Source organism: Humulus lupulus, chromosome 3, assembly GCF_963169125.1.
Source record: "Humulus lupulus chromosome 3, drHumLupu1.1, whole genome shotgun sequence".
In the NCBI taxonomy this organism is placed as follows: Eukaryota; Viridiplantae; Streptophyta; class Magnoliopsida; order Rosales; family Cannabaceae; genus Humulus; species Humulus lupulus.
The window spans coordinates 49,712,884-49,726,745 of NC_084795.1; the positions used below are offsets into that span (position 1 = coordinate 49,712,884).

General features: G+C 29.4%; 1 protein-coding gene across 1 annotated transcript; it reads left to right on the top strand.

Annotated features, from left to right (window-relative positions):
* The first annotated feature begins 771 nt into the window (after positions 1–771).
* Positions 772–3,582, top strand: LOC133822669 (heavy metal-associated isoprenylated plant protein 37-like). The gene is made up of 3 exons (XM_062255077.1): positions 772–1,441; positions 1,636–1,711; positions 2,134–3,582. The coding sequence occupies exons 1-3, from the start codon at positions 1,403–1,405 to the stop codon at positions 3,273–3,275; spliced, it is 1,257 nt and encodes a 418-aa protein (XP_062111061.1). The 5' UTR covers positions 772–1,402; the 3' UTR covers positions 3,276–3,582.
* Positions 3,583–13,862: the final 10,280 nt, after the last annotated feature.

Here is a 13,862-nt window from a genome sequence, read left to right on the forward strand (position 1 = left end):
AAGTTGGAATCCACCAAAGCACGGTTTGGAAAGGCATGATGAAAACAAGTCAAGAAGAGAGAGAAAGAATTATTTTAACAACAAAGCAATGGTTAGAAAAAGTGCAGCTAGGGAAAGGTCTAACGTTCTACTGTGCCTCTATAAAGTTTTGGCCATTGATTAGATTATCAATGGTATGCAATTGAGCCGCACTGATATGAGCTGTTAAAAAATCTGACAGTATATATATATATATCAAAGCCGTTCAATTCATCTAACGGTGAAAAAAAAAAGAGTCTCCACCGATGGAGACGTTTTTCCGTCTCCACTTAAGCAATACCCTATAATTAACGCAAAATGAATAATAAGTAAACAAGTAGTTATACATGTTTCAGAACTTTACGTTACACAAAAAGTCAAAGTATATGCAAATCTAAACCAAAAATCAAATCAGAAAATCAGAAAGGAACAATGGCAGTACACTATTGAATATACTAACATATGCATAATAAATAGTATGATAGTGATAATCAGACGATGGAGCACATGAACCAAGAGGATATTTTTGTTTTTGAACAGAGAGGATTTAACACTTTTAAGTACTTAATACATATCAAATAAATTACACAAAATATCACGAGAAATTAAATAAAAGAGGGTAGATAGATGGACAAAGTGGACAGAGGAAGAAGTCGGCCTGTCAAGTCGCTGTTGTTTCTTTTTATTGTTTTTCTAACCCTCTTCTGATCGCTCTCTCTCTCGCTCTACTCCTCCGTATTTAACGTTAAATCACATCATTTCAGAATTCAGAGAGGAAAAAAAGACACAATCTTTCCTTTCTTTTCCTCCTCCCAACTTTAGTTATGGCTACTAGTAACTAGTAAGGTAGTAAGTATAGTTAGCAAGTACCTCCCACGTTTTACTCTATTAAATCCCTCCCTCTCTCTCTTGCACTTTTTTCTCTGACTATCCAGCTCCATCTTTCTTTTACTTTGTTTTCTTCTCCCTTTCTGTTGGGTGGTCTTTCTTTCTATATTTTCTTCTCTCCCTATATTTGTCTTGGCATTTGGGTTCTTGTTTCTTTTAAATTTTTTAAATATTACAATACAATATTTAGTTGTTTTTATAGTGTCATTTGGAATGGTTCAATACCCATGTGACATTAGTTTTATATTATTTATATAATTTTTTTGAGAAGTGAAGGAATGGATTAGTGGTACACTGGTACTTTGGGAGAAAGAATCTACTAGCTCTAGCTGTAGAGAAACTCGGCAAAATAAAAATCCATTCTTACCATTTTCAACTAGCTCAGGGGTTGTTACCCTTTTACCTCTTTTCGTAGAAGATATAAAAGGAGTGTGTTGAGTGAGAGAGAGAGAGAGAGAGAGAGAGAGAGCTTTTGAGTTCAAACAGCAGTGAAGAAATGACTAAAGAAGAAGACTTTAAGCTCCTCAAGATCCAGGTCTTTCTACCTTAAACAACATTTTGTCTTTCTTTGATTCTCATTAATCTTTTATGTGTTAATCTCTTCCTTTTACAAATAGCAAAGTTAGGCATTGGTCTTTTCCTCCAACACATCTACCATATTCTTGTTTTTATGTTTGCTTTTTTTCCTTTTCCTTTTTGCAATAATTTACTTTAAATTTTCATCTACAGACGTGTGTTCTCAGAGTGAACATACATTGTGATGGGTGCAAGCAGAAAGTGAAGAAACTCCTACAAAGAATTGAAGGTGCTGATCACTTTTCTCCTCAACTTTTTTAAGTTGTCATTCTCTTGTCTTCTTCTCAACGGTGACTTTTTTTTTACCATATTGGCACTTTTCATGCCATATTGCTTGTTTTCCAGTGAGAAAATGATAAGAAAAACACAACAAAAATTTAATCTTTAGTGAACTGTTTGTATTTACAGATTTCCATTCAAATTTTATGATCTTTTCTTTTCCATATAAAATGAAGTTAATGGATATATAGATGAAAATACAACCCCCTAACAAATTGTTATAATGGTAGTTTATAAAAACTTCAAATTGACTGGTCATACGTTCTGATCCCAGAGTATAAAAAGAATATCTTTTTACCTGTTCAATTTTTATCATATGATTCTTCAATGAAGGCTTTTTAATTTATTTCTGTTTTTTCCCTTTCCTTGAAGGTGTTTACCAAGTAAACATTGATTCAGAGCAGCAAAAAGTAACAGTTTCTGGGAGTGTAGACTCTGCAACTTTGATCAAAAAGCTAGTTAGAGCTGGTAAGCATGCCGAGCTTTGGTCCCAGCAAGGCAACCAAAGCCAGAAGCAGAAGAACAACAACTGTATCAAAGATGACAAGAACAACAAAGGCCAACTCCACAAACCAAACTTGATTAAGGGCCTTGAGGCCTTCAAAAACCAGCAGCAACACAAGTTTGCTCCTTTCGGCTGTGATGAAGATGATGACTTTGATGATGAAGAGGAGGAGGAAGAAGAAGATGATATTAGGTTTTTCAGAGAGAAAGTAAACCAACTGGGTTTGCTTAGGCAACAAGCAATGGAAGCAAACGAAGCAAAAAGAAATTCTCAAGCTGCTGCTATGGCCTCTGCACAAAACAATGGAAAGATCAACAACAATGGTAGTATTCCTAATGGGAACTCTGGGAAGAAAGCTCAGCCTAATCAGAACATGGGAATGAAGGCTTCACCTGGTGGGATTGATCCCAAGACCATGGCTGCCCTGAAACTGAGTAACAATCCTCAGTTTGGGGGTGGAAATATGAATGCTGCAGGGGAAGGAAGAAGGCCAAGTGACCTTAACAACATGTTGAACTTGGGTGGTTTTCATGGAAGTGGTCCTAGTTTGTCTACTTCTGCTGGAATGGGGGGAAATCCCATTAATGGATTAGGTGGATACCAACTCCAATCCAACAATAATGGCTACCCAGCTTCTTCTACAGGGCTTCCCAACGGCTATGCCACTGGTCAATATCCATCATCCATGTTAATGAACATGAATGGCTACAACAACCATACATCACCATCATCAACATCTCCCATGATGACAAACATGAACACGATGAACATGCATCAAGCTAGACAACATGCCATGATGCAACAACAGCCACAAGTCATGTACCAGAGATCACCCTTCATTCCTCCAAGCACAGGCTATTACTATAACTACAGTCCATATCCAGCCCAGGCAGCTCCAGCTCATCCCATTCCATACTCGTACGCTGAACCTAGTTATGGCTCTGGCTCTGATACCTCTGCAGCCCATATGTTCAGTGATGAGAATACAAATGGCTGCTCAATAATGTAATAATAGTAATGCCTAAATTTATGATTTTCTCTGTTTAGTTTGGTGTGTGGTGTTGGATATGAAGTAGAAGAAGAAGACATGGATTAGAATGATGATGATAAGTGCTGTTTTTACTGTGTAGTTGTTAAAATTTAGAGTATGTTGCCCTTTTTCTTTTGGTCTTTGTTTTCGACTAATCAGTTATGTCCAAGTCTTTTTACATCTGTTTTAGGATTTGAACGGAATTTTGTGGCTTTTTGAGCCACTGTGTTATAATTTGAAAGTAAATACTTATTAATATAAATGTCTGGTTGAAGTTTGGGTTGGATGATTTAGAGCGTTGAGCATAGAGCTTGCGGTAGTGGCATGGTCAAAATTTGGAGTTTTCTTGGTAAATATAGAATTGATTGTAATGGCATTGGCATTGGCATTGGCACATGAGACAAGTTGAGCATTGGTTACTGTAGAGGAGTGGTCAGAGAGACATGATGACACTGTCCAGAAGGAGAGTTACGAAGCGAAAAGAAAGCTGTGGTTGGGTTGACATAGTTAGGTAGAGAGGTTGCACGTGATTAGCACGTGCGTCTCTCTTTGTGTGTTGAGTTGAGTGTACTAGTTGCCGACAGGAGGAGGACCACACCTATTACTATTACTATTACTATTACTATTACATGCGCTTCTTGTCAGTATTATTTTTTTATGTTATGTCAAGTTGAAAAAAGTTGTTACCATAGAAAGCTTCAGTTTAAATTAACATTTTGGTCTCGGTATTTGTAGAATGGTACGAAGCATAATCCAAAGGATTAATGTGGTAGTATGTAATGTATACATCTACATATACATTGAGTCTATTACAAGGTTGAAATTTGAATGGGATAGGAGTTTGAAAGTATCTTTGAGTTAAAATGAAGGCATTCACAGTGACGGATTTTTTCTTTTTAAGAAATTTTGTACTAACAGATTTTTTTGGGGGTGAATATATATATATATATATATATTTACACATATGTTTATTTATGTTCATTTGTTAAAAATATACATCATATAAAATGTAGGAATTTTTTTTTAGGAGCCATGGCTAATCCTAGTTCTTCTAACTCTGTCATGGCATACGTGGATGATAACTAAATTTGTTTTAACTCGATCTTGTTATCTACTTGGGCTGTTAGGTTATGGTTTAGAAATTAAGATGGGACAGTTGTTTATCTACTTGGTTTTGGTTTGGTAGAGTATAATTTAGTCATATAGTAATATATTAATACACATGCATGTGCGTTGAGCAAACGGAGTCTAGATTTGTACTAAGAATATTTAACCTAAGTTAAGCTTAAATAACAAAATGATATGTTATTTTAATAGTTTGAGTAATTCCTTTGTAATGCAACGGACTTACTAGGCATGTAATTGTATGATGTTTTGTTAGCTTCCTAGCTTCTAGGGTTTCTTGTATCTTCTGTTATCGTTTGCGTATAATCCTAATAACACGGGGAATATAAAATAATAACACGGGGAATAAATAGAAAATTATCATGAAATATATATGTTATGTACAACCAATATATTCTTTTACTGTGGTTAAACTAAATTATCGTTTAAGAAGGATGGGCTGTAATGACACCATTAATGTCGGTATACGGATAAGACATAAATAATATGTATGGATATAACCTTATTTAGTTCGGGTTTCTGAATTAGTAATTTATTGTTATTTATGTAAAGTTGTAATCATCTTTAGGTCCCACATATTTCATGTGTAATTATGTTTTTCATATTAAAAATTAACTATAGTGATGATTTCTAATGGGTTGCACAAGGTTGCTAATACAAAATGACTTGAATCAAATGAAAAAATGTGATTCAAAGTACAAGTTTATATATTTTTTGGAGATGTAATATTTTGTTTAGATTATTTATTTGGATAATGTGTTTTGATAATTTTTTTTAAAATTTTGTGTATTTTGCAAAATAGTTTAAATAGATTGTTAAACTCAATTTTAATGAAAAATTTAAATATCACACCGCAGTGTTAAGCATAATAATTTTGTATTTTATTTTGAATTGTTAATTGATAAATTATTTGTGATTTTAGTTAAAAATTTTAAATTATTTTATAAAATAAAATATTAAAAAAATAAAGAATCAAAACATCTAATAAAACAAATCAGTACAAAAATAAAAATAGGAAACTTTTAAATAATATTTCTACCAATCATATCAAGACCAAAAAAGAAGAAAAGTAAAAACAAAATTAGAAGAAAAAGATGATGTGCATTGTAGAAGATAAGAAGGAAGGAAGTGATACAGTGAATTGACGGTAAGAGAATCAACAACTTTACTAGTTCATAAGTGTAACCACTCCCCAAGTGAATTTGTCTTATTGTTAACTTATTTACTCATCTACGACTATGCAATGTATGCATCAATCATTGCCAATGCCATCACTCCAAATATATATAATAATTCCTTTTTTTCTATATATTTTTTTAATAATAATAATAATTACTTTCTTTGCTTTTTGTGCCTTTAAACATAAGTTGGAGGCTAAAAAATAAATCAAGAACGGCAACATCAACTTTCGAAGAAAACTACTTTTTGTAGCTTCTATTCTCGTGGTAATTAGAAGAATAACATACTGCCATCAAACACGTTTTTAAAACATTAATGATATGGACATATTCATTTTCCACACTCAAAATACACGAATAACGTGACATGAAACTTAAATCACACAAAAAAAAATATAGTAAGAACTACCTTAAAAAAAAAAATAGTTTAAAATTATATGCACTTTGGGTGCAAAATAAATGTGCATCTATCGATTATTCTTTTTAAAATTATGTTACTATATTATTTTTGGTTTTGGTAGAATTATTATACTTATTTGACCAACAAATTTAAATTGTACTTTGAAAGTGTTTTCTATTTAATTTTTTTAAGAACTTATTAATTTAGTTTGAAATATAAAGAAAAAGGTGAATGCTGCATGAGAAATTGATCATAATTAATTCTTTGGTAGTTCTATCAAAAAATAATTATTTACTTATCTTTTTGTTTTTAACATTTGGATAGTCAGAGCCTGTTTAGTATTATTTTCTGTATTTTGTTTTCAAAATTGTGTTATCAGAAATGATAACAGAAAATTATTTTTGTAGTTTTAAAAAAACAAGAAGTGCTTGATTAATGTTTTCTAAAAATAATTTTTAAGTTTTATTTTTTTTAAATCTTAAATAAAAAATTAACAAATATATTTACAAAGAGAAAAATATTTTAAAAATTTGTAATAAATAATGAGATAAAATAATTTGAAAGAAAAAATGATGAAAAATAAGAAGTGAGAAAATAAGGAAAGAAAATTTGAGAACAACAGAAAAATATCTTTTGTTATTCTCAAAATTTTCTGTTTTTTGTAACTTTGTTTTTAAAAATTATTTTCTGAAAATAATGCTAAACATCAAAACTTGTTTTCAAAAAATAGTTTTTAGCTTATAAAAACAAAAAACAATTTTTTAGTTAAGGTGCCAAACACCCTCTTATAATCTCAATTTTTGTATATAGTTGTGTACATTATAGTTATAGTAGTTAGGGATTCCATCAATTTTCAAAATTTTTAAATAATTTATGAGAGCAAAAACAAGGTTTAAACAGTTTATTACATGTGTTTCAATATTTATAGTATTCTTATGTTGATAGTTATAAAATTCAACTACCAATAAAAGCTAATTATGAAATTTCAACATTAATAAAAAAAATATATAATGAAGGTTTAGTTTTTAAAATAAGAATATACATAAACCAGGTTTTATTCAACTAAGAACTTCTAAAATGGATACAACTTGTAAATTTTACTAAATATATTATGTAGGTATTCAAAATTTATTCGATCCATTCCAGTTCGTACGATTTAATTAATTCAATATGCAAACTGTATATATTTACACTTGTGTGGATTAGATAAACTTTCATTATTAAAAGTAAAAGATGTAATCCAATCAATACTTATTTATATATTAAAAAAATTATAAATATATATTTTAAAAATGTCATTTTAAATCAAAATAAATTATTATTATTATTATTGACTTATGGAGTTTAAACTTATTGAATGAAATTTAAAAAGAATGTTTTATTTCAATATTGACTGATTTATTGATTTTGTTGACGAAATATATTTATATAAAAGAACTTTAGGCATAAACTATAAAGATTAATAAATAATGTAACATTTAAAAAAAAAACCAATCTAAAATGATTTAGTTTGTATTATAATTTAGATTAGATCAGATTCAGAATATAAAATCTGTACTTAGTTCGAATTGTATCAATTAGTTATGATAAAAAAAAAATACAAATTAAATTGAATGAACAACTCTAGCATTTTGTGTCTAAGAAGGGTGCTCAAATACATAAGCTAGCGGATCAAAACGTCCACATAGTAGATAGGCGGTCTAATTTCGGCCTTATAACATCCATCTGAATAGTAGAAATTAGACTCTATACCTGGTTTTAAAAAGCCCATTTAACTTTTACCCATATTCTAAAATGTTTATTTTTATACCCAATTTTTTAACAAACTGTCTATTATACCCTTGTCATGTTTTTCTCTTTAATATTGTTGTGATTGTCGATGGTGATGATAACAACATAGGACACGGTGTTGGGGCAAGAGAGTCCGAGTGTGGTCTTGGCTTGGACAACAACGACGAAGTATCTCCAGTCTGGTAGAGGTTGATCTAGGCATCATATCGATGCATGGAGGACTAACATAATTGAGGATGAGAGTTTGATTGTTGTAGCCAAATAATGCGTTAATTTTTCGGAGCTTTTTTAGATTGGTGTTAACCCTACCTAGATGGGTTTGGGAGCAGTTACTTCAAATTGCCAAAAACTTGAATGATTGGCTCTTTGTTGCAGTGGCTTTGTTCGTTATGTAGAAATTTCCTCATTCCTACAAATGGGAACAGGTCATTGATAGTTAATTGGGATGATGGTGGGATCCTAGTGTTAGTCACATTGAGACTCAAGAAATGGGAATGGAGCTTCATCATCAGAAAGTTTGCTAAGGAATAAATGCTTCTACTGCATCTTCAAGTAATAGTAACGGTCTATTGACATTGTTTAGAGCAATAATAAATCTAGTGGTTTAAATCTTATACCTAATCGTTTAAATTTTATACCTTGTAGATTAAATTTTAAAAGATTTTGGTTTAGATTTTAGACATTATGCTACATATTAAAATTATAGTTTGAAGAGACTTGTTTATTGTTGACCGCGTTTTTGGCCAACAACGTGAGAACGTCAAAAACGATAAAACTTTCAAGAGAAATAAAACAACACAGACGGGTTTGAAAAGAAAGTAAATAACACACGCAATTTTTATAGTGGTTCAGCCCCAATATGTTGGTAATAACCTAATCCACTTAGAGTTGTGATTATAGATCTGTACTCAAGATCAGATGAACTGAGCCAACTGAGTTTCTTCAGTACAGATTACAAGAATACAAGAATTCTTTCAGATGCAAGCACTTTCTCTCGCTAGAAAACTCAGACCCAAAATTTCCCAAAAGTCCCAAAAGAAGAAGAACCCCTTTCTAATCCCAAAAGCCATATATTTATAGGCTTAGGATCATATATCTGCTCTCCCCTAGAATCGGGATATTTCATTATATTTATTATATTTAAATTACAAAAAATATTCAAAATGTAACAGAACACCCAATTTGTGGGAAGAATGAGAGATTCCCGCGTATGCCAAGACCAATTCTTGTTGAAGCCGTTTCTGGGAATCTTGACGTAGTCTGTTCTATCTGGTTGATGAATATCACCCTCTGGTCGGCCATACCTCTACTGGATAGTCACGCACTTGGCTGGTAGGACACGCACTCCTCTCGTCTAACATGACACTCTGGTCTAACATGTCATATCTCGTATAACATGGCACTCTGGTCTAACATGCCATATCTTGTCTAACATGGCACTCTGGTTTAACATACCATATCTCGTCTAACATGCCACATCTCTGGTCTAACATGGCTTATTGAGCTACTCCTAAGCCTAGTCACTTTATCACAACTCTGAGGAGCCAATATACTTATTGACTTATTAATGTGTCTTTTATGGACCATGTACTGCCACTTGTCACCTCTACTGTCACGTCATCGATCTCCAATTTTTTGGGATAACATTTATAATTTAAATTTGATGTCATTTAAGCCTTGTGATTCAAATTTAAGCCATTTAAGCATTGTGGTTTAAATTTTAAGCCTTATAGTTTAAATTTTTAAAGATTTTGGCTACATAGATTAAAATTGTAGTTTAAAGAGACTTGGTTTATAATTTAAACCTAAATGATTAAATTTTAAACATTGTGGTTTAAATTTGATGTCATTTAAGCATTGTGGTTCAAATTTTAAGCCATTTAACTCTTATGGTTTAAATTTTAAGTCTAGTAGTTTAAATTTTAATCATTGTGGTTTAATTTTTTTTAAAATTTTGGTTTAGATTTTAGAATATATATATATATATTAAAATTATAGTTTAAAGATACTTGGTTTATAATTTAAGCCTAAATAATTAAATTTTAAACATTGTGGTTTAAATTTGATGTCAGTTAAGCCTTGTGGTTCAAATTTTAAGTCATTTGAGGCTTGTGGTTTAACTTTTAAGCGTAGTTGTTTAAATTTTAAGTCTTGTGGTTTGGATTTTAAACATTGTGGTTTAAATTTTTAAGGATTTTGGTTTAGATTTTAGGCATTATGCTATATAGATTAAAATTATTGTTTAAAGAGATTTGGTTTATAATTTAAGCTTAAAAAATTAAGTTTTAAACTATTTGGATTAAACTTTAAGACTAGTAGTTTAAATTTTAAACCTAGTGGTTTAAATTTTAAGCTAATTGATTTAAATTTTAAGTTATTTAAACCTAGTGGTTTAAATTGCAAACTTAGTAGTTTAAATTTTAAGCCTAGCAATTTAAATTTTAAACCTAGTGGTTACTTTAAAGTGTTTTGGTTAAAATTTTAAACTTAATGGTTTAAATTTTAAGTCATTTAAGTTTAGTAGTTTAAATTTTAAACTAGTAGTTTAAATTTTAAGTCATTTAAATATTGTGATTTACATGTTAAATCTATGGGTTGAAATTTTAAGCCTACTTGTTAAAATTTTAAATTTTAATTTTTATGATTTAAATTTTAAGCCTAGTAATTTAAATTTTATAGTGATTTGATTAATATTTTAAACATTATTATATATAAGTTAAATGGATAAACTGATTAATGAGCTATGGCACCTGAGTCCAGACACTTCAAATAATCATTTGGGACAGTGGTGGAGGCACGTGACAGTCAGGCGGTAGTGTTGGCTCTAACAGAAAAAAAAAAGAGAGAATTGAGATGGAGACATTGAAGAAAATAAGAGGGGCAGTTTCGTCTAAATGTGGCCAAAAATTAATAAAATAAATTTTGTATTTATTTGTAGTTAGTAAATAATAAAATTGGGTATCTTTCAAGTTTTGCCATCCGAATACAATTGTAGGCCCAAAATTAAACCCGGAGCCTGATTCACAAAATGGCCCAAATAGATTTGGGATAATTACATATACTACGGTAATATAATTTTTTTTTTATACGGTACCTTTAATAAATTACAAAAATACAGTTTTCCCCACTAATAAATTACAAAAATACGGCTCTTCCCACCCACTTGTGTATATATATATTTACCTTTGTTTTATTTTTTTGTCTTAATTTTTAATAAGAATTTAAGCCTATCAATTAATATAATAATAAAAGTAATAATAATTGTAGTTACCACCTTCAATAAAATAAAGTAGATTAATTTATTTTTATTTAAAATAAATATATTTATTAATATTAAAGTTAATATTTATACAATTACTCAAAAAATAAATAAATATATATACAAATTACAATATGCTGTTAATTAAAATTAATATTAATAACTATATGTTATAATATATAGTTAAAAATAATCACAATATTATTATTCTTTATAAAAATATTATATATATATTTTAAATCATAGCTAGTCAAGTTTCAACACTCAATGTTAAACCAAAATCATAATCTAATCCAAGTTTCAAGTTTTGTTACAAAAATATATTTAAAGTTAAAAAATTAGTTTTGTAAATCTTTGTAATAATCTTGTTAAATAAATTTATAAATATTTATGTAAATGTGAGTTACAAAAATAAATTTTTTAGTTGTGAAATTAGTTTTGTAAATTGTTGTTACAAAAATGTAAAACTTGTTTTTAAAAAAATATTGTATTTCACCACTATATTTAATAAAGTGTTTTATAAATAATGAATATCTTAAATTTATATTTTTAAGTTGTATAGCATAAATATGATGGTTCGTGTAATTTTTTGGTACAATATTGTAACAATATGAAAAAGTATAATAATTTTATGTATATTTTGTTTATGATTTCTTAACTATAAAATATTTTCGTAAATATTAGTTACAAAAATATCTTTCATAGTTGTAAAACTAGACTTGTAAACTATTGTTACAAAAATAAAAATTTTAGTTACGAATTTGTTTGTAAGTTTTATCTACAAAAAAAATAAATCTACAATTCTATAATTGATTTTGTAAATATTATTTACAAACACGTAACAGATATTTACAAGTTCGTAATATATATTTACTAGTTTGTAAACGTTGATCACAAGAAATTGTATTTTACAGCTTTTATTTATGATTTTGCCACTCCGTATTTACAATTTTGCCATTCCGTATTTTTATCCAAAAATTCCGTATTTTTGTAATGTAACGTATTTTTCAGATTTTTTTTAACTTTTAGTGCATTTTTGTAGATTTCCCAATAGATTTTACTAGACTTAAGAGCAACAAGATGTTGCCCAGGTCTCTGGGGGCCTACTAACAGGCCTGCAGCATCAACAAGGCCCATGTTTGTCAATGTGTAGTTGGAGATAAAAAAAAACAATATCTAGATACTCTTCATTCCATGATTTTTTTTCTTAATTTTTTTAATCTTGATTACATCAATTAATTGAAGATATATTTTATTTTTTTGACATTAAATAGTACAATTCATGAGTATATATGCACAGAGATTTTTTTTAATTGCGAAGGATTAAATCTAATTTGATTTGTTGTTTGGAGCAAGTCATTGTTTAATTTCAATCTGATTTGTAATATCTTTTTTTTTTTCACTTTTCCTCCCCCTCCTAATTTATCTCCAAATAATAAGTTTAATGGATAATGTATAATTTGTACCAAATTTAACTACAAATGTGTGAATGATATATTTGGTCCACTTTTTGTATTTGTACTCCAATGCTCAAGATGAAAACTAGCTAAAAAAAAGTCAATATAACTATTAATGTTTATTGAAAATATACAAAAATAAATAATTTTTTTATTAAAAGATAAATTTAAAATTAAAAAATTAATAATTTGTATTAATGAGTAATAAAGAAGTAATTAAGAAAAATGATATTTATTGTGGCTCAAATTTGACCCATGCTATATTTTGTGTCAAATTTGACATAATTTTTGGCATGTGCTACATTTTTAACATATTTTAGACTATTATTGGAGTTCAATTTTATAAAAATATACTAAAAAATGACTATACATCATTTTTACAACACTCCATTGGAAATGCTTTAATTTAGTTTCCTAAAGGTCCTAAAAATGAATACTATTGTTGGAGGATTACGATAATAACACAAATTATGCGAGCACTCAGTAAAAATCATGAAAACTCACATTAAAGTAAAAAGACACAAAAAAATTATGGTAGCTCAGCCAATTGATGCCTACTTCCACTTGAGACTCTATATTGTGATTAATCTCTTCTCAATTTTCGGTTCACCTAATTATAGGTAAATTGGTGATCGTTACAAGTATGCTTGGCCATTACAACAATTAATGAAATAATAAATACACCAGTTACATATTATTTTAAGGGTACCATTATAGTAGTGATTGTTTTTAATTATACCCTATAGACATTTTTGGTACATGAATAAGTTGCAACTTTATTCTTTTTACATGACGATGCATAATGTAGTTACAACGGACCTCCTTCAAAATTTTAGGAAATTCATAATAATTTAGGATGTCAAAATCAGAATTCAAAAAGTCTATTGCATGCTCGCGTGAAGTTGGCCTCTTACTTAAAATGTCCTCTTTAATTGTACTTAAATGCTCGAACTCTTTTAACTTTAGCCTCGAGTGAAGAATTGTTTAGGCTTTGCTACAAGGTGTGCGTTGTCAACTTATTATTGAAAGCAGATTGCACATTTCTCATTGTTGAGACACAGTTAGGAAACTCTAAACAGAATCCCAATTCATTAGAAATTGGTTAGTATTGTTGCTTAGCTGTTATAACAGATTTGCTGAACTTGTGGAGTTAGTTACAAGTTTGTTATTTGTAATAAAACTAATTCCTCTATCTTTGTATTTTGTTTGATTCTTCACTTGGTATTAGATTCAACCGATCCAGAGTGACCTCTGCTTCTTCTTCGTCTTCAGCCCCATCTTCCTCATCACTTACCATTGGTTCTCATGTTGTTGTTTCTCATTTTGCTTCTACTCTGAGCTCAGTCATCTCTGTGA